Genomic DNA, 21,464 nt, shown 5'->3' with positions numbered 1-21,464 from the left:
CTTTTGTCCCTCCTCAATCCCAAGTCATAGTGACCATGGACGCTTCCCAAATAGGGTGGGTATTATATGAGAAAGACAGTCCAAGGCACTTGGTCCCAGCTGGATGCCAGTTTGCACATCAGTGTTCTACAGATGAGGGCAGTGCTCTTAGTGTTGCAGGCATTCCAAGAAATCCTCCCACTGAGAACGTTTGTGATTCAAACCGACAACATGTCAGTGGTCTGGTACATCAAAAAGCAAGGGGGAATCAGATCTTATCTTCTTTGTCAAGAAGCACTCAGGGTATGGAAATGGGCAATTTCATCTGAACATTTTCTAATTGCAATGCATATTCTGGAGAGTTTCAGCGTGATTGTGGACAAATTGAGCAGAAGCATCCTAATGCCTCACAAGTGGTCTCTCAATCCTATGGTGACGGAAAGGATATTGCATCAGTGGGGCCAGCCCTGCTGCAGTCGCTTTGTATCCTGTCTGACAACAAGTGCAGCAGCTACTTTACCCTATTTCCTCCCACTGGGGGAGTCACCAAGAGATGCTGTCCTTCACGATTGGCCCTCCAGTCTACTGTATGCCTTTCCACCGATACCTGTTATTTCCCAGTTTCTGAAGAAAGCCAACAAGTTGATGAAAAGAATAGTTCTCATTACCCCATTTTGGTGTTGACATATATGGTTTCCCTTTCTTTGGCCTCACCTACTTCAGAAACCGTGGACCCTGGATTCAACTCTAAATCTCTTGTCCCATCCAAGGGGACTCATTCATCTGAATCTTCAAAATCTCAAGCTCACTGCATGGCTTCTCCAGTTACATTGATTGCCAGTAATAATAGTCTCTCTGCCCCATTCCAATGAATCATTCCAGCTTCCCATAAAACTTTGACTAGAAGACTATATAACAACAAATGGCAAAAAGTTTCAAAATGGACTACAGCAAATAACCTCGATGCATTGTCTGCACCATTTGATAAGGTCTTAGAATTCTTAGCATTGCTTTTCGATGTGGGAGCGTCCTCAACTGTACAAGTGCATCTGGCTGCAATTTCTAACTTTCATGATAGTTTAAATGATGCAGCTCTAATGTCCCACAAACTTTGTAAAGCTTTTCTGAAAGGGACCTTAGTGCTCAGACACCCATATAAGGATCCTTTTTCACCTTGAGACTTAAATCTGGTATTACAATCCTTAGTGCATTCCCCATTTGAGCCATCTGCAAATTGTGATTTGAAGTACTTATCTTGGAAAACCTTACTTTTGATTGCAATTACTTCTGCCAGGAGTATTTCAGAACTATAAGCCTTATCTTTCAAGCCTGCTTACCTAGCCTTCCATAAAGACAGGGTTTCCTTGTGAACTAATCCTTTCTTTCTACTAAAAATAGTTTCTGAAACAAATATCAACCAGACGATACAACTTCCCATATTTTTCCCAATTTTTCAAAGAGTGGTGAATATTGTCTCCATTTACTAGATGTTCATAGACAATGAACATTTTTACCTTCACAGAGCAAAAGAATTCAGAAAACCTGACCAGTTATTCGTTTCCTTTTCTTCAGCTACATTAGGTAAACCAGTCTCTAAGGTTACTCTGGCTAAATGGCTTAAAGATTCTATAACCTTCATTTATACAAAAAAAAAATACAGCTGCCAGGTCCTGTTAAAGCACATTCTACAAGAACAATTGTCACTTCTGCAGTTTTACATTCAAGAGCTTCTATAGAAGATATCTGTGGAGCGGCTAATTGGGCATCCCTGCATACTTTTATTACTCATTACAAGCTGAATTTGGTCTCTAGGGGACGAGCATTATTTGGTTCAGTGGTGTTCAGGAATATACTTCCGTGAGACCTCCCAAGATTTGAGTAGCTGGGCATTGTGTCCCACAGTCAAGGATTAAGTGAAGATTGACAACATCAGATAAAGAAGTTATGTCTTACCATAACATGCCATCTGTGTTGTTGATCTTAACTTATCCTTGACATTCCCACCCCACCTCCCCCTGTCTTTTGGGCTTCTTGGTGGAATTGATCTATCCTAATAGATTGGATTCTCCTTTTTTGAATACAAATATGGTCTCTGATCTGTTATTTCCTGTCTTTCACTATCGAGTGCAAACTCGATCTGAGGTAATCCTGAGAGGAGCATGATAGGTAAAGCTAAGCTTGAGAGGTTTTGGAAGGTGTGAGCTGGAATAATGGCCGAGTTGGTCCCAAGTTATGATCCAAACCCACAGTCAAGGATAAGCGAAGATCGACAGCACAGATGGAACATTATGGTAAGACATAACTTCTTTTTTTTCAAATTCCAAAATTCAGATTGACACAAACAAAACCTTATTTTTCAGAAACTTAATTGACATCTTTAAGAGAAATAGAGATGATAATAATAATGTAGTTCAAATACCTATTTTTTTACTCCAGTAATTTAAAGCAAGTAACAGATGTACTGAAGAAACACTGGCCAGTCTTGCCATGTGGTATACTTAGCATATTGTAAGGTATGTTTATCATTTTATGTAGGTAAAACCTATAGGCACCTCAGATAAGGAAGCATTTGTATAATATTAATAATGATGTAATTATGAAATCTTTGGCCAAGCGTGTGGCAGAGAATCATCCAACACATAATTTTAAGTTTTTAGTCATGGAAGTAGTGAAACACAATGGACGAGGGAGAGACTGTAAAAATTGACTGAAACATCTGAGATAAGGTGGATCATCAGAATGAGGGCTGATACTGGGAGAGGTTTAAATTATAAGGTACCCATTAAACCTCTTCTTGAAGCTAGGGGTCTTCAAATATAATGTATGGTTTTAACACACTTTATGATACTTATGTAGTGCATCAAGTTTGTTGTGATATGAACTGCCATTTTATAAAGGCAGTTTTTTTTTTTTAGAAAATTTGAAGCACCTGTTATTGTTTTTTATTTTTAAATTATATTGTTTACGATCATTAGTGAGGAGAACTAAAATGTGTGGAGCTTTTAATATAATTTGTTATATGTACATATACACATAAGATAATAATTGATTGTACACAGTTGTTTTAGTTAATAAGTTCCTTTATGATTATGTAGTATTGGTTGATGTTCCTTTAACTTACACAACCATGCAGGAAATGTACAATTAATGAGTTTACACAGTTGGCTGGTTACTAGTGAACCAGGTGACGTGATTGGGTGATGCAATTTTTGAATTAATTTATATAGAGGAAGTACTTTTAAATGTATTACATCATCCGTGGAAGCAGGTTTGGTATTAACTTTGAAAGCACTTATGGAACTGTATTAAAATCTGGATGTTTTTCTGAAGACTTCTGCTTTGTTTTGGTTTGCTTTCTTCTTGCGAATTTGGATTTTCATTTTACTTTAGTGAACCATTTATCATCACCACTGTGCATTGTGCGGCGCTATATTTATTCCACAGCTGCACAGCAGTGGAGAAAAGAGAAAAAACACACACAGTGTAGTAACACCACAGTTGCCTGGTGTAGAAAAGTGAAAATACCATATACAGGGAATCACTGCTATCATGCATAAAGGAACCACATCAGCAGTGATTGTGTGAATCACTACAATCACCAGCTAAAGCTTCTTCATACATCTCTAAATGTTTCTGCTTCTGTATTACTGAACTGTGTACATTTATACTACGTTTAATAGAATGAACTTTCAACCAAGTTGTCATTCAGTGAAATGGACTTTCAGCCATTTGGATTTAGTCATTTGCCATTCAGTGAAATGTTCATTCAGTCAAATAACAGTGATCTCTCTATCCCTCTAGGTTATCCGACTGGTGGACAATGCTTGACCTGTTGAGCTTTAGACTGCTTGAGCTTCAACTCACAGATGATTGGACTTACTCCAAAGGAAATCTTGGCTGGCAAGTTGAGCAAGACATGATTCCCTTTTAGGGGAATTTCCTCTGTCTTTGAGTAATTGCAACCTCAAATTAGGCATATATAGAAGACCACCCCCCCCCCACACACACACACATAAACACTTTAAAAGTGTTTTTCCACAAGATATTTTAGTGAATGCAGTTTTGAGATTCCAGTCTTCAGTACATTTGATTTCATTCACTTGTAGTGGAAGCATCTCTCTCTCTCTCTCCCACTCAATATATATACTAGTTGAGTAGTGTATATATTGAGAAAGAGAGAGAGAGAGAGAGAGAGAGAGATGCTTCCACTAACAGTGATATATATTTAAAATATGTAGAGAGAAAGAGAGAGCTGAGAGCGGCTGGCATCGGCTGTGAGACTTTCGTAGTTGCCCCTTCCCCTCGGGGCTTTGGCACTGGGAAGCTCGGCTCTGACTCCCCCTCGGCACTGGGGGCAGCAGTCCAGCAAGCTTCGAAGCCTACGGTTTTGGCTCTGGGTGTGCTGCCTTCTGGGGTCCAGCATTCGAGGTGGTGGAGAGGGTCCTCTTAGCTTCTTTGAGAGCCTTGACACACTCATCCTTGGATTCCACCCTGGCCCTTTCTATTTTTGGGCCAGAGTCTTCTGTCCTGCCCCCTCAGAGACAGCCTGCTGCCAGATAATACCTGTAGGTTCCCCTTCAGGAATCCCCCGAAACTTCTGAGTCCTCCCCGGAATTTCCCCCTGAGGAGGCACCTTGGAAGTGTACATGCAAGTGGAGGCACTTAGATTCCCCACCTGAATCTCTCACAGATGATACAGACTTGGGTGAAGGGTAGGGTTCCCCTCGATCACCCCCTGATGATGTCTTCTTTGGGGACATCATGGAAATCCTGCAACAGAGAGGTGAGTGGTCTACCCTCAATTCCAACACCAATGAGTCTGTATTCCTGGAATTATTTGGCACAGAGGCCTTCTACTTCTTAGGTGTCCCCTCCTGCGGATCCCTTGGTGGCTCATTTCTAGTAGGGCGGGGAAGGAACCGGACATGGTTGAGCCCATCATTAAGTGCCCAGACAAGGTTCTCAGTGCTTCTTCAGACAGGCACCATTGGTCAGAGGGTTCCCCAGTCAATGCCATGGTGGTTGCAGTGGCTACCAGGAAGGAGCTGGCCCAGGAGAGCTCATTGATCCATCCTCCAGACAGAGAGTGTAAGGCGATGGACCACTTGAAGAAGTGGCTGTATGCTTCAGCCACCTTTGCTCTGCTTGCACTGAACTATTTGGCACATATCATCAGACTGCAGAGGGATTTAGATAAGGAGGTTGCTGAGTCGGCCCCAGGGTCCATGTCAGAAGAGGAGAAAAAGGTTTTCTCCTCCCATATGGCCACCCTAACTGCCATTTCTAACATGTCCATAAGGCTGCTTTCTTATGCAACTGAGGGTGCCTCTATGGCTGCAGGGTTGGGCAGTGCCATTAGGCGGCACGTCTGTCTCTGGCTTTTTGCTTTTTTGGAACCTTTCAAGCCATCATTCATGAATGCCCCCTTTGACGGTTCAATTTTGGAAAAACTATTCATGACACTCTTACCCAGAGGGAGAAAGACGGGAAGACCTTGTCTGCCATCGGGATCTGCTTCTCTACTCCACAATGATCTTTTTCGAGGAATCAGTGTGGAGTCAAGAAGATGTGGTTTTGGACATCTCAGGGTTTTTCCCAGGACACTCAGGGTCAGTCTTCCCCCAGAGGCAGAGGAGGAAATGACAGACACCGCCCTCGTGGAAGAGGGGGTCCAAAGAACCAGGGGTCTCGAGATTCATTCTCAGAGAGACCATTTCCGCAATCCTGAGGGATTGCCTGACTGCTCTTCTCTGGAAGCAGTCGGGGGGTATCTCTCTGTCTGCACCCAACAGCCTGGGAGTCCATCGAACGATCTTTGCGTGCTGCAAATCATATCCAGAGGTTACTCTACCCCATTCCTTCATCTTCCCTCTCCGATGAGACACCTCCCAGACATTCCACCCAGTCAGTGGGAGGTGACAGCTGTAGAAATCACCAGGCTGCTCGAAAAACAAGTCATTCAGCCCTTCCCCCTAGACTAGTCTGGATCAGGCATTTATTCCAGGTTCTTTTTAGTGCCAAGGAAAATGGGGGACTGAAGACCCATCCTGGATCTTTCTACCCTGAACCTGTCCATTGCAAAGATGAAGTTTTGGATGGTCACCCTACAGTCCATTTTACCCTTTCTGCAAGTGAACAACTGGATGTGCTCGGTGAACCTTCAGGATGCATACTGCCATGTGAAGATGAACAGACACTCCAGACAATTCCTCTGCTTCTAGCTGGGAGCCAGTCATTTTCAGTTCAGAGTGCTCCCCTTTGGACTCACCATGCCCCCCTGGGTGTTTACCAATTTCAGGTCTTCCCCTACCTGGATGACTGGCTGCTTTCTTCTCCCTTCAGGCATCAACTGATTCAGGCCAGGGATTGCCTTCTCCTCCTAGCCCCTTCCCTCGGCTTCATGATTAATGTAGCCAAGTCAAAACTGGTACTTGTTCAGGTGTTGGACTTTATAGGTGCCTGGTTGGATACGGTACAGGGCAGGGTGTTTTTGCCTCCATTCAGTTTATTATCGCTTCAACATCATATAATGACATCATATAATGTCTATTCTTCAGACCCATCTTCCCCCTGCAAGTATGGTCCTTTGGGTGTTGGGGTCCATGGCGGCCATGATCACCCTTCTACCAACTGCACGCCTCCACTTGAGGATTCTTCAGTGGACCTTAGTGGTTCATTGGTCATTTCTCGATCTTCCATTGTCGTACCCGGTCCATTTGTCCCTTGTTTGTTGGTGGCTTCAGTCCCCAGATATTTTTCGGCACTACCTGTTTGTTCTCCATTCCCCCTCGATCACTGTGACCACGGACACCTCCTTGCTCGGGTGGGGGGAGGCATTGCATGAGATGGATGGTCTCCCTGGAGACCAGTGTGCATATCAGTGTCCTGGAGATGAGGGTGGTGCTTTTGGCGTTGCAAGCTCTCCACACCTTTCTTCCTACCAGGGCAATTGCCATCCAGATGGGCAACATGTCAGTAGTCTGGTACATCAGCAAACAGGGAAAACCAGATCTTACCCCTTTGCAGCAAGGCCATGAGAATGTGGGAGTGGGTGATTTCTTCTGACCATTTTCTAGTGGCAATGCACATTTTGGGGAAGTCCAACATTCTAGCAGACAGACTCAGCAGAACTATTCTGATGCCTTACAAGTGTTCTCTGAGCCCTTCATTAACGGACATGATCTTCCAAAAATGGGGCCATTCTTGCAGCGATCTCTTTGCCTGTCTTTCCAATGCAAAGTGCAGTAAGTATTTCACTCTGATTCCCCCTCCGGGGGAGTCACCCAGAGAGACACTAGTCCATGCTTGGCCCTCCAGTCTACTTTTCTGCTTATCCTCCTCGTCCTCTGATCCCTGAGTTTATTTAGAAAGCACATCAGTTGAACAGCACAGTCATCCTCATTGCCCCATTCTGGCCTCGTCAGGTTTCGTTCCCCACTCTGAGGTCTCATCTAGTGTATCCTCCCTGCTCTCTTGATCCGGTTCCTGATCTGCTCATGCATCTGGTAGGGGTTCTTTATCCAAACTTGGTCAACCTGAAGCTCACCACCTGGCTGCTCCAATTTCCCTGATGACCAGGACTCCTGAGCTCTCTTCACCTGTCAAAAAAATCTTGATTACAGCTCACAAGGCTTCCACCAGGAAGATCTATTCCAGCAAGTGGAAATGTTTTTCGGTTTAGGGTTCTCACCATGATCTGGAACCGTTTACACTTCCAGTCCCTGACATTTTTGACTTTCTAGCTCATATTTTTCATAGTGGTGCTAGTTTTTCTACTATGTTCAGTTGGTGGCAATTTCTAATTCCAGTCTGGGTGAGAATTCAGCTTCCTTGGCTTCATCTAAGCTTTGCAAGGACATTTTGAAGGATACTTTTCTTCTTTGCCCTCCTATCAAGGACCCTACGCCTCCTTGAGATCTAACTCTGGTTTTACAGGCCTTAGTTTGTCCACCATTTGAACCAGCTGCCACTGTTGATTTGCAATTTTTATCTTGGAAAACAGCCTTCTTGGTGGCTATTACCTTGGCCAAGAGGGTTTCTGAACTACTTATCTATCAAGCCCCCTTATCTGATCTTCCATAAAGACAGAGTTACTCTTTGGACTAACCAGTCTTTCTTACCTAAAGTGGCTTCAGAAGCAAACATTAACCAGGTAATTAATTTGCCAGTTTTCTTCCCGATTTACCAGAATAAAGGGGAATACCAATTAGATTTACTTGACATTTACGGGCAGTTGTTTCTATTTCCATAGACCGAAAAGTTTGCAAAAGTGGGATAAGCTTTTTGTGTCTTTCTATAAGCCATGTTTGAGAAAGGCTGTTTCTAAGGTTATTCTTGCTCATTGGATTTCTAGTTGTGTTTCCACAGCCTGTTGTTCCAAAAGTTTGTCTGTACCAGGTCCCGTCTGGGTGCATTCCACTAGATCAGTATCTACTTCTGCAGCCTTTTGGTCCAGGGTTCCTATTGACGATATCTGTTCTGCTGCTACCTGGTCGTCTTCGCATACCTTTATTTCCCATTACAAAGTGGATACTCTTTCAAGGAGCAGGACATCTTTTGGCTCAGCCGTGCTCCGGAACATCCTTTCATAAGGGCCTCCCAAGATTATTGTACTTAGGGACTCTATCCCACAAGTTGAAGATCAAATGAAAACAACTTCAGATAAAGAGGTTATGTACTTACTGTAACATTCCTTCTCAGTTGCTGCTTTTCATTTGTCTTCAGCCGTCCCTCCCTCCTTCCCCCCTGCCCTTTTTAGCTGTGTGGTAGACTGGACAGAGGCAGCTGTAGGCTTCTTCTTGGCTAGAGCTGAGTCTGTATGTGCCAGTGCCTTTTTTGGTCAGGGTAGAAATGCTTTTATGCTGTAAGGGGTTGGTGTTGTTCTGCAACAAACTTGATCCGAGGGGAGGAGGGAGAGTGGGACATTATGGGTAGGGAAGGAGCTTGGATTTCAGATCCAGTGCTGGAGTACACGGCCAGGTCAGATCCATGCCGGATCCAAGTTCCACAGGATGAAGACAAATGAAAAGCAACAACTCAGATGGAACGTTATGGTAAGTACATAACTTCTTTTTTTTTATCAACTTCACACTGATGAAATTGACTTAAAAAATCTTTAAAATTATTTTTCATTTATGTGTTGTACAGTTTTTGATATTTTGAAAGTTAAAGATGAGTGGGGTATTTGGAATGGGGGTTAGACGTGGATGTTATTTTAAAATATGAAAAAGATGTGATAAAACATTTACCAATTGTTATGTATGTAAATGGTGATAGAGCAACAATTACATATATGGAACAGTCAAAAACTTTTTTGTGGGGATTTTAATCATCTGCTAAGTGAATGTGCAAAAATAAGATGTAATCAATGTGGGGAAAGGTCACATGATGAATAAGTTTAAAAAGGAATGTAGAATATGTAAAACTGAAGGGCATTTTTGGTTTGATTGTAAAAAGAATAAGAAATATAGTGTTGAGCAGGATAATGAAGAAAGTATTGTAATGTCTAAAAGCGAGGAAGTGGGGAAAATGGGAAAGGTGTTCATGACAATGAGGATGATGTAATAAAAGATGACTTAGGTGAAAGTAAGTACTGAGAGCATTGAAAATGAAGAAGAAATTTAAAGTGACAAGTCAGATGTTTGTGAAGGAATGTGATAGGAAAGGAAATTTGATAAGTGCTAGGGTAAGGGCGAGGAAAAGAAAATTTAAAACGACATCACCAAAGGTTAAAAAGAAAGGGAAAGAGTAGTTTTAGATGTGTTTCTCAGTTAACAAAAATAGTGAAAAATCTAATCCTGAGGGTCAAGGAATAGTTGTACATCAACTCAAAAAATGTTCAGTTGTGAAAAGAATAAAAAATAAGAAATCAAAAATTTTAAATGCTTCCCTTAAACTTAAAAGGAAGAAAAAGTAATAATTTGAGACTATCAGTAAATGTGAAAAGTATTATTGCAAGAAGGATAGGGATATTGGAATGGTATGCTGAATATGATGTAGATGTTATTCTTACAGAGGATGCAAAATTCCTGACAAGTGAAGAAAGATTACAAACAGAAAAATTGTAGGGTTAAAAATAATATAGAATTTAGGAAATGAATGTTGTTTTGGAGTGGTTGTATCATTAAAAAAACAGTAAACATTAGATGTAGTGCTGGTAAGGATAGGGAGGTTAACTATTGTGGATATGAGGTGGAGAGGATATGTTTATAGAATTATAGCATTATATGCACTTACAAATGGCAAGGAAAGAGAGAATCATTTTCATCAAACATTAGATTATGTGGTAGTTAACATGAACATTTTTATTGCAAGGAACTGTAGTTGTGATTTAAGGGGAAAATATAAAAATAAAGGGAAAGATTAAAAATACAAGAAGTAGTAAAATTTGTAAGTTAGCTGAATGGAATAAAAACGGACATAGAAGAGGTTGAATTGGATCTGACATTGATTATTTTGTACGGTCAGATAGCTTGGGTGTAGCAGATGGCGATATACTAGAGACAGATTTTTCAGATAATTTGGCAATATGGATGGAGGTGATAGAAGAAATGGAGTATATTACATTAGGAAAGGGAATAGAAAGAATAAATGAAAAATTATGGGATGAATTTGGAGAGTGGAAGGCAGTGCAGTTAGGGAAGAATCGTGTAAACATGAATGACTTTTATAAAAATTGGTCTAAATGGTGGACTGAATTCAAAATGATGTACAAAATGTGTTTTTTTTTTAATAGCAGTATGATGTAAGAAAGGAAGAGAAGAATGAAGTATGGAGAGATGTATAGAAATGTATTGGAGAATTTAGAGATGCATACAAGAGAGTATTATGATATGGAAAAGAAAATATATAAAAGAAATCAAGAAAGAAGGCATTACTGTTTAAGTGGAGGTAATATTTACAAGGGAGTCAGGAGGATATATCTGCATATTTGGGTAAAATAGTAAAGGAGGATAGTATAATGAGGGAAAGGAAAAACGTAAAAGGAGAGGTAAAAAGAATACAAGAGCAAATTGTTTGTGCTGTAGCACAGCATTTAGAAAACATGTATAACAGTAAAACGAAAATAAGAGAGATGGAGAGTGAAAAAATCTAGAGCGAGTTAAGGAAGAATTTGAAAAATAAATTACTATTGATGAATTGATTGAAGTACTTATGAGAGTAAATATTGATTCGGTATCAGGTCCAGATGGTATAGTGTATGAAATGTACAAAAAATGAATGGCTTGGCAAAGAGATTTTTTTGTAAATGTACTAAATGAATGGTAGAAAGAAGGGTTTGTTTATGAAGAGGTATGTAGTGGGATATTAAATTTTATTTGGAAGAAAGATAAGGATGAAATACATTGCTGACATATCACATTAAATAATACAGATTATAAAGTTTTTATAAGAATAATACTGAGAATGGAAGGAAGAATGAAGGACATCATGGAAGAAGGTATATGTTATAAAAGGAGAGGGATACCAGGAATTATTGGTGATTTGAGAAATTTTGGATGATATAAGTAAAAGGGAAGATATGAAAGATATGGCAGGTGATATTAGTAAGACATTTGAAACAGTAGGACATGATGCTTTGTGGGATGTTACGGAAAAGTATAGAATAGGTAATAGAATTAAGAGAATGTATTTGTCAGTGTATGAAAATAATAGAGTGGGAGTGTTAGTGAATGGATGGCTGAGTAAAGACAAATGTATGAATTGTGGTGTAAAACAAGGATGTCCTGTGAGTGGGATATAGTTTGCATTAGTAATAAATGTGATAGTGAGTGAAGTAGCTGATGAAATAGAAGATGCTAGCTATGTGATGCAAAAGAAAGTGGTGATTCCAGTAATTTTGATATATTCAGATAATATGATTGTGGTTGCTAAGAATAAAATATGGATGAGTGAAACACTTGTTTGCCTGATTGGATGTTTAAAAGGAATTGGGAATGACCTTTGAATAAGGATAAAAGTAAAGGTTTGGGTGATGTTGTGAAAGTTGAAGGGGTGTATTTTTCAGTGAGTGAAGTAACTTTGTTAAAATATGGGGAAAACGATGTAGTCATGAGTCAATGGGAGTGTTTGATAAAATAAATGAAAGAAATATGTCTTTTGTGGATGACTTCTAGATTAGCATTCAAGAAAAAGGTTTATGTGGTGAATTCTGTTTTAATTGGAAAAATAGCATATATGTCCCCAGAAATATATGAAAAAGAAATTGTGCAATATATGTATATATATATATATATATATATATATATATATATATATATATATATATATATATTAAAGTGAATAAATGAAGGGAATGATAAATTAATAGAGAAAATGTTTACCAATAATTACAAACATTTTGGGAGATAATGAGAATAAGAAAGAGATAAATATGATATAAATGAAGAAATTAAAAAATTATCAAGAAAAATACTAACATGGAAAATGAAAATGGATCATATAGAGAAGTGGTACAATATTGTGGTGAAACTATATTATTATGTAAATCCAAAAGAAAATTTCCCAGAAGAAGAAGAAGTGATAAAAGCCATTAAAGTACAGAAAAAGTGGTGGACTAAGATAGTAAAGTGTCAGGATTTCCTATGGAGACTGGTAATAAAGAAGTTACTGGTAAAGGAGAATATACTATACAAAAAGAAAATTGAAATAGTGTGTTTGTTTTGTGTGGGGGGGCAGTAGAGCATGCTTTTTTAAATGTAAAACATTGGTCAAACTCTGGAAAAAGTTGTATGAAGAAATTTGTTTTGATAATATTAATGACATAAACAATATAGGTATGAATATGATTAAGTATGGATACTAGAAGAAAGAATATGTGGGAAGTAGATAAGAATTTATTTTATGTTATATGGGCTATTTGAAATGAAAGGCTGAATGAAATTTTGTTTAATGGCAAATGGATTTTGGCTGGTATATTGCAAAAATCACATTTTGGTTATGGAAGAAGGAGTGTCAGTTATGAAAGAATAATGGTGATGGTATATAGCAGTCTGAGGCTATGTGTCCTTAAGTGTGTATATTTTCTAAATATGTAAGTTATGTTTCATTTATGTTGTATTGATTAAAGGACCCCAATTCTTTTTGATAGTTGCCATAGGATCTTTTGTATATATCTGAGCTACCACCAACTCAAGCAGATGGTGCTTCAGTTTAACATCTCATCCAAAGGACAGCATTATTAAAGAGTGCAGCATCCCCCTTATGCTGCACTGCAGTGTCAGCAGTTGATCTAGCTGGTGTGAGAATAGAACTCACAACCTTCTGCACCAAAGGCAAGTGTGCTACCTCTTGTGCCACTGACACAATGTCATTCACTGATCTGGCCAGCTATAGAATGTAACGTCACATTCTGCAGCCCAAAAAGTAAGCCAGCTGATATAGTTCAAAAAGTTCAGAGGCTGTTGAAGAAAACAAAGGGATAGAAAACATAGCATTCTCTGGTTATTTACAGAAGCTCTTTTTGTTCTTTGTTACCTACAGACTTCTTTGAGGGGACTGCTGCATGGCATATAGTGATACTTCTGACTGGAATGTACATTTTGCACAGCCAAAACTATGAATGTGAAGTTGTTAAATCTCGCCGTTTATTCTCACTGATGAGTTCGGAGCAGATCCTCGGCTCCGACACAGCTAATTGCAAGCTCAAGGTTTGCCAGTAGCTTGAGACCAAGCCCCTTATCCCACAATGCACTGCTGGAATTACCTCAGATCTAGTTTGCTGCAGCAAGAGAGATCTCGGTGATCCAGCTAGCTCGGACCATTTATGAAAAAAATTAACAGCAAGTCTATAAAAAAAGTTTTCTTTTTTGTTTAAAAAATATAGTGTGTGTTAGTACTATTATATTTACTCTATAGTTAAATACTTAGATAGTATAAATAGTTTAGGGCCTTGTTGGCTTCTTAGTTTGTGTGGGCCTTTAGCGCTTTTTTCTCTACTATTAATCCTTATAATAGTCGGGCTTTTTCTGTTGGCCTCTTAGCCCTATATTTGTATATATATATATATATATATATATATATATATATAAAATACTGTTATAGATAGTGCCTGGATTGGGCTTAGTTGTTTCTGGATCTAATTTACTGTTTTTTCTCTTAAGTATGTCGGACGATAGGGAGAAATCCTATCCCAAATCAGGATTCAACAAATGCCCAGATTGTGGGCAGAAAATGTCCGTCACTGACGGACACATTCAGTGTGTCTACTGTCTGGGGGCTAAACACCTTCAAGACACCTGTAGCATTTGCCACTCCTTTTCTTCAAGAGTCCTCTTGGAGAGAAGGAGGAAACTTATAGACAGGGGATTGCTACAGCAATCTTTTTCAGAAGTTTTGAGTAGCCATTAGGGTGTAGTACGTCCTCCAAATCCTCAAAATCCAAGTCTTCAGATAAGGTCTCTAAAAAGGCTAAGATTTCAGAAGGAGGGTCATCGGTTCCACAGTCATCGGAACTGAGTGTACCTTTGATTCGGAGCTAGCTCTCAGTATTGGAGCCGGTCTCTGAAGTTCCTTCTTCATCTCTGCTCCAGTCAGCACCTTCATTGCATTCAGCTAAGTCTTTAGTCAGCCTTTCAGATTTGGACATGGATCGGCTAGTGCAGAAGCTTTTACAGGCACCAGGACTTGTCAAATTGTTGTCGGCCCTGACCAGCTCGTTGGTACCGAAGACCATGGAACCGAATTTGTCTATTCCTCCTCCAAGCCGTACTGGACTCTCGGAGCCAAAGGAAATTGAACTGATGGTGGTCGAACCCTTGGAGCCGATACCCGCCCTGGTGTTATCGGCTCCATGTACTCGGATGTCCTTGGCGCCGACTGAGGGCTCTAGGAGCCGACGCTCTCCCTTTGGGTCCAGGGAGGATAGTCGCACTGACTTGTTGGTGCCGACTCTTCCTCTTGGGGCTTCGGCTCAGATGAGCTCGGCTCCTACCTCGGGCTCAGAGCCCAGGGTTTCAGTGCAGGAGGATCGGACGGTACTCTCGGGTCCGTCCACTCCTTCTCGTCGGAGCCATGGTGCCTTCGATGCTATGAGGAGAGTTTTGTCTCCAAAGACAACATCAGCATTGGTTCAGCTTTCCCTTTCCCCTCAAGCTCCTGTGTCTGCTTCTTCATCTACCAATCCCTCTAAGCATGGAGACCTCGAGCCTCAAGTACCCCCACAGGGTGTCCCCTGCTCTTCTGAGACCTTCCCAGATCCCCCCACTGAGAAGGTGCCCAGGAAGGGACTGTGCAATATGTGGCACTTAGACTACCCACAGGAGTTTTTGACATCTGACATGGACTTAGATGAGTTAGAAGGGTCCCCTCGATCCCCCTCTGAGGATATCTCCTTTGCAGAGTTGCTAGAGATTCTTAGTCAGAGGTGTGATTGGCAGTCCAAGACCCCTACTGAGGATGAGTCTGTGCTCCTGAAGGCTTTCGGGTCTCAACCTTCCACTTCTTGGGTGTCTCCGCCTTACTACGAGCTCATGGAACTGATCTCTCGTAAGGCGTGAGAGTCACCGGAGACCATGGAACCTGTCCCTCGTAAACCCAATAAATTCATATCTGCCCCAGTGGACAAGCCATTTTTGACAAAAGGAGTGCCTGTTGATGCCATGGTGGTAGCTGCAGCCACCAGAAAGGAAGTATCTGAGACATCCTCTTCTGTCCATCCCCCTAACAGAGATTCTAGGGTTATGGATAGATATGGGAAGTGCATGTTTAGTTCAGTGACTTTTTCTCTGCGATCACTGAACTACTTAACCCATTTTACAAGACAACAGAGAGATCTCCTGAAAGAGCTAGGAGATACTCTCCAGGGTACGGTAGCTGCAGGAATGGCCGACAAAGTCAATGCCTGCCCAGCTCTCTATCCTAAACTCAGTGGTGAACTCCTCCATGCATCTCATATCCTATGCAGGAGATGGTTCGAGTAGAGCCGCTAGTTCGGGCATTGCTCTTCGAAGACAAACCTGGATGCATCTCTGTTCCTTTGCGGAACCCTTTAAGTCTTCCTTTATTAATACCCCATTTGTTGGCTCATCACTGTTTGGGCCCAAAGTAAGGGAAAATTTAACCAGGTGTGAGCAGGAAGGCAAGACCTTATCTGCCTTTGGGGTCCATTTTTCCACCCCTACTCGGCCCTACCCCAAGGGCCCTGGGGGGGGGAGGGATGTGGTTCCGAAAAACTCAGGCAGCCTTTCAGGACACACGTGAAGAAACCCCCTCTAGAGGCAGAGGAGGGGGTTATAACGAAAGATGCCTCCCCCGTGGTAGAGGGGGTCCGCAGCAACAAGGTGACAGGGGTCAGTTCTCCGGTCAGTCCTACCAGCGCCCCTGAAAGGGGGCCCAACTGTTCGGCTCTGGAGGCAGTCTGGGGTCACTTGTCTTTGTACCCAGAAGCCTGGATAAACATAACATCGGATACTTGGGTACAAAGCATCATTTCCAGAGGATGTTTCATACCATTCTTTACCCCTCCCATTCCTATAAAGAAAATCCCAGATGTTCCACCCAATCTCAGGGAACAAGCAATTGTAGAGGTCCGCAGATTGCTAGAAAAAAGAGTCATCCAATCAGTCCCAGCAGACCAAGTCAGATTTGGAACTTACTCAAGATTCTTTTTGGTACCAAAGAAAACAGGGGACTGGAGACCTATCTTGGACCTCAACAGACTCAACCAGTTCATAAAGAAAGAGAAGTTCCGAATGGTCACGCTTCAGTCCATTCTTCCCTTCTTAGGGAAAGGAGATTGGATGTGCTCCATAGATCTCAAGGACGCGTACTATCACATAAAAATGAACAGACGCTCCAGAGATCATCTGCGCTTCCGGCTGGAAGCCAATCATTACCAGTTTCGAGCCCTGCCCTTTGGTCTCACTAAAGCCCCCAGAGTGTTCTCCAAATGCATGGCAGTGGTCACGGCTCACCTGAGGCATCTAGGATTCCAGGTGTTTCCATACCTAGACGACTGACTCCTCACCGCTACCACCAGGCATCAATTGACTCAGGGAACACAATACACTCTGACACTCTGCCATCAATTAGGCATTACAATCAACTTCGAAAAGTCTGCCTTATCACCATCTCAGCATACCGTTTTTATAGGAGCAGAGTTAGATACCTCAACTACCACTCAATGTCTCCCTATCGAAAGAGTCTCTCTTCTCCGCCAAAACGTCAGCTCACTGGTGTCAAAGAACAAAGCTACAGCAGCGGAAGTATTGAAAGTACTAGGTTTGATGGCGGCAGCAATCCTGGCTATACCACTCGCAAGGATGCATATGTGAATTTTTCAATGGCTCCTCTTCGCTCAGTGGTCTTACCAGAAACTACCAATGCACCACATGATTCTTATCATGGATTCTTGCAGGAGAGACCTTCATGTGGTGGTTGACGTCTCTCCATGTCACAATCAGAAGACCCTTTGTTCTCCCCCCCACAGTAGCCACTGTGACCACGGACGCTTCCCTGATAGGCTGTGGGGGGCATTTTCAGGGAAAGACTGCCCAAGGCACATGGACAGATCAAGAATCACATCTGCATATCAATGTTCTAGAGTTGAGAGTGGTACTTCTGGCGTTGCAGTGCTTTCAGGACTCTCTCCCTCTAGGGACTATTGCAGTTCAGACCGACAACATGTCAGTAGTCTGGTACGTGAACAAACAGGGCGGAACCAAGTCTTACCCCCTTTGTCGAGAAGCCCTCAGGGTCTGGCAATGGGCTATGTCATCCCAGTGTTTTCTGTTAGCAACGCACATCCCGGGGAAATCCAACGTGATAGCGGACAAGCTAAGCAGGACAATATTACACCCTCATGAGTGGTCTCTCAAACAACAGGTTACGGAGTTGATTTTCCGCAAATGGGGTCAACCTTGCTGCAACCTTTTTGCCAGCCACATCAATTCAAAATGCAGAAGCTACTTTGCCCTAATACTACCTCCCGGTCATCCCTCGAGAGATGCACTTTTACACGATTGGCCCCCGGGTCTCCTTTATGCATTTCCACCCTTCTCATTAATACCCAGATTTTTACAGAAAGCAAAATCGCTGGGAAGGACTGTTATACTCATAGCCCCCTACTGGCCTTGACAGATTTGGTTTCCGTTTCTCCACCATTATCTGTTGGAAGATCCATGGATCCTGGACCCAGTTCCGGACCTTCTGACTCACCCATCAATGGATCTTCATCCTTCTCTGCAGTCCCTGAAACTTCAGAACTTTCAGAAGATACAAGACAGATTCTCTTGTCTTCTCACAAGCCATCTACCAGGAAGTTATATGGCAGTAAATGGAAAAGGTTTTCAATTTGGGCCAATGTGCAGAACATTGACCCTTTCCTAGCTCTGCTATCTTCGATTTTAGAATTTCTAACAAAATTTTTTAAGGAAGGGGCAGCAGCTGCTACAGTTCGAGTTCAGTTAGCTGCCATCTCAAATTTTCACCTTGGTCTTGGTGGCTTAAATAGTATGAGCCATAAATTATCTAAAACCTTCCTTAAAGGCGTTCTTCATATGAGACCTCCAATCAAAATTCCCTTTTCTCCCTGGAATTTAAACCTTATGCTGTCTCAAATTAGTCTTCCCCCTTTTGAACCAGCATCTTCTTGTGGTTTAAAATTTTTATCTTGGAAAACAATATTTCTTGTGGCCATTATGTCTGCCCGCAGAGTGTCAGAACTTCAAGCATTATATATCAGACCACCCTACATGATCTTCCATGCTGATAGAGTATCTCTCAGAACAAACCTCTTATTTTTACCTAAAGCCTGTTCTGAGTCAAATATCAATCAGGTCATTGAACTGCCAGTCTTTTTCCCCAACCACTCTAGCAAATTGGAATATATGCTCCACAAACTTGATGTTCACAGACAGCTCAGATTTTATCTTGACAGAACTAAGGATATTAGGAAATCAGACCAACTTTTTGTATCCTTCTCAGAAGCCAGAAAAGGCAATCCAGTGGCTAAAACAACTTTATCTAAATGGCTATTCGATTGTATATCCTTTGTTTATGAGAATGCAAACATGCCTTTAACACACAAACCAAAAGCTCTTTCTACCAGAGCTGTCTCTACCTCTTCTGCTTTTCAAGCTAAATTACCCCTTGACAATATTTGCGCTGCAGGCACTTGGTCTAAGCCTCATACCTTTATCACACATTACAAAGTAGATAAGGCTTCTAGGGACAGGTCTTCCTTTGGTTCTACGGTACTGAAGAACATACTCCCATGAGCCACCCAAGGTTGAGGGTGCTAGGGACGCTACCCATCAGTGAGAATAAACAGCGAGATTTAACAACTTCACATGTAGAAGTTATGTACTTACCATAACGTTCATTGTGAGTTGTTTATCTCGCCTTTATTCTCACGTCCCTCCCTCCTTCCCCCTCCTGGCTGACTGTTGACTTAGAGGCTAGTACCATCCTGGTTATTCAATATTTCTTCTTCCCCTTTGGGAAGTGTTCTTTGTATACATATATATATATATATATATATATATATATATATATATATATATATATATATATATATATAAGGGTATATATATATATATATATATATATATATATATATATATATGTTGTATATATGTATATATATATATATATGTATATAATGTTATTCGCAGCAAACAAGATCTGAGGTAATTCCAGCAGTGCATTGTGGGATAAGGGGCTTGGTCTCGAGCTACTGGCAAACTTAGAGCTTGCTATCATTGGCCGTGTCGGAGCTGAGGATCGGCTCAGAACCCATCAGTGAGAATAAAGGCGAGATAAGCAACTCACATGGAACGTTATGGTAAGTACATAACTTCTATTTTCTGTGTCAATTGCTTAACATTAACATAAATAACAGAAAACAGAGGACAGATTCATTACCCATTAATTAACAAAAATTTGGAATAATAAAGTACCACTCATAATGCTTTTAAGCACATCACTAAAAATGTTTGAAAATAGCAGTGATAAGTGTGCAGGTAATGGCAGATTCCAAAGTGGCATAATGGCAGTCCAACATCTCAAATGCCAGCAGATCTTAAGCTTGAAACTAAACATCAGGAGTCTATGAATGTGTTATTTAGTTTACATAACAGAAATATGAAAAGTTGTTGTTGTTGTGTCTTTCAGCTTTTCCCGGTTAGGGGTCGCCACAGCGGAACTCCGGTCCGCTAATGATTGGTAGTTGATTTTTACATGTCTTTAAATACTTTATGTGTAAAATAATGACTGTCTTAAATACTTCACTTGTAACATAATGCAATATGACACATTAACCCTTTTTAATATACATTTGTAAAATATATCTAAATGATGTATTTTCCATAAGTAAATTCACTGATTAAGAGCTGATATTTTGTATGTGTTCTGGAGGTTTTATTCTCAGTTTTATGATGAATTACTGTAATGAATGCCATATTTATAGTGCTAAGGTAACTTAAGGAGTCTTTATTAAATAGCTGTAGTCCCCAACTCCTTTAGCAGTTGTCTCATTATAGTATACTTTGTAACTTCATGGGTGATTTCATTAAAAGGAATATGTGATTTTAGCCAACTCTGAATAGCAGTAACTGATAATCATCTGGAGAGTAGTATTCAGTTCAGTTATGAAGATTTGTTATTCTGCTCTATATGCTGTAATGATTTATGCATGTCATTCACCACATTTTTACATGCTGTAGTAAAGAAGCTGCATACAGTACTGGGCATTCCCACTGAATACTGGTATAAAGAATTACTGGTAAATCCAAGTCCGTAACTTGGCTATGTTAATTTTGACTTACAACAAGAAATTTTGCATGAATTATGACATGGCATTATATTTATATGAATTTTTAAGTGCCAGCAAACATTCACTATGTTCTTCTACTAACATGATAATGGTTGTTTTTGTCCTTGATCAGATAACTGTGACAGAAACATTCCTGTAGCAACTATGAAGCAGGAAGTTTTAAGACTGCAGGATATGCTGAACTCTCTGGATTATAAACGGAAGGTAGACAGTCTTTATTATCCATCATAAAGTGATCATTTGTACTGAGTATTTTTGACCTGTTTTTGTAATTTTGTAGACTTTCCTGGTTTACACTTGATAATAATAAGATAGGTGAATCAGAGAATCCCTTGACAATTCTCTTAATTGCCCAAATGTGTGTGATGTGTGTTGAGTGTGAGAATATGTGTGTGTGTGTGTGTGTGTGTGTGTGTGTGTGTGTGTGTGTGTGTGTGTGTGTGTGTGTGTGTGTGTGTGTGTGTGTGTGTGCCTTGTTCCCAATGAGTGCCAGGAGAAGCCTTTGCCTTCCTACAGTCCTGTACTGGATTAAGTTCTAGCTGTGTTTTAAGATAAGTAATCCAAAATGTTACACCTTTAATTGATGAATGACCCTTAGATTAACATTTTTGGTGAATACTCTTAAACTAGATTCTAGATCATATTTGTTATCCCATGAGTACCTTATATGTTAGTGTTTTTTTCAGGTTATGGTTTGCTATTAAAAGTTGTG

At 40.8% G+C, this 21,464-nt stretch overlaps 1 protein-coding gene across 3 annotated transcripts in view; it reads left to right on the top strand.

Moving 5' to 3' along the window:
- Positions 1-21,464, top strand: part of STAT4 (signal transducer and activator of transcription 4) — a 3,571,511-nt gene that overhangs the window by 1,746,131 nt on the left and 1,803,916 nt on the right. For all 3 annotated transcript variants that reach the window (XM_044075198.1, XM_044075197.1, XM_044075196.1), the window contains one exon: positions 20,865-20,956. In XM_044075198.1, the coding sequence (XP_043931133.1) occupies positions 20,865-20,956 (92 nt within the window). The remainder of the gene's footprint in view (positions 1-20,864; positions 20,957-21,464) is intronic.

This window comes from Protopterus annectens, chromosome 6.part0 (genome assembly GCF_019279795.1).
Source record: "Protopterus annectens isolate FY-2018-M chromosome 6.part0, PAN1.0, whole genome shotgun sequence".
In the NCBI taxonomy this organism is placed as follows: Eukaryota; Metazoa; Chordata; order Ceratodontiformes; family Protopteridae; genus Protopterus; species Protopterus annectens.
Note: the sequence above shows the minus strand (reverse complement) of the source record. Positions and strands in the feature narration are given on the sequence as shown.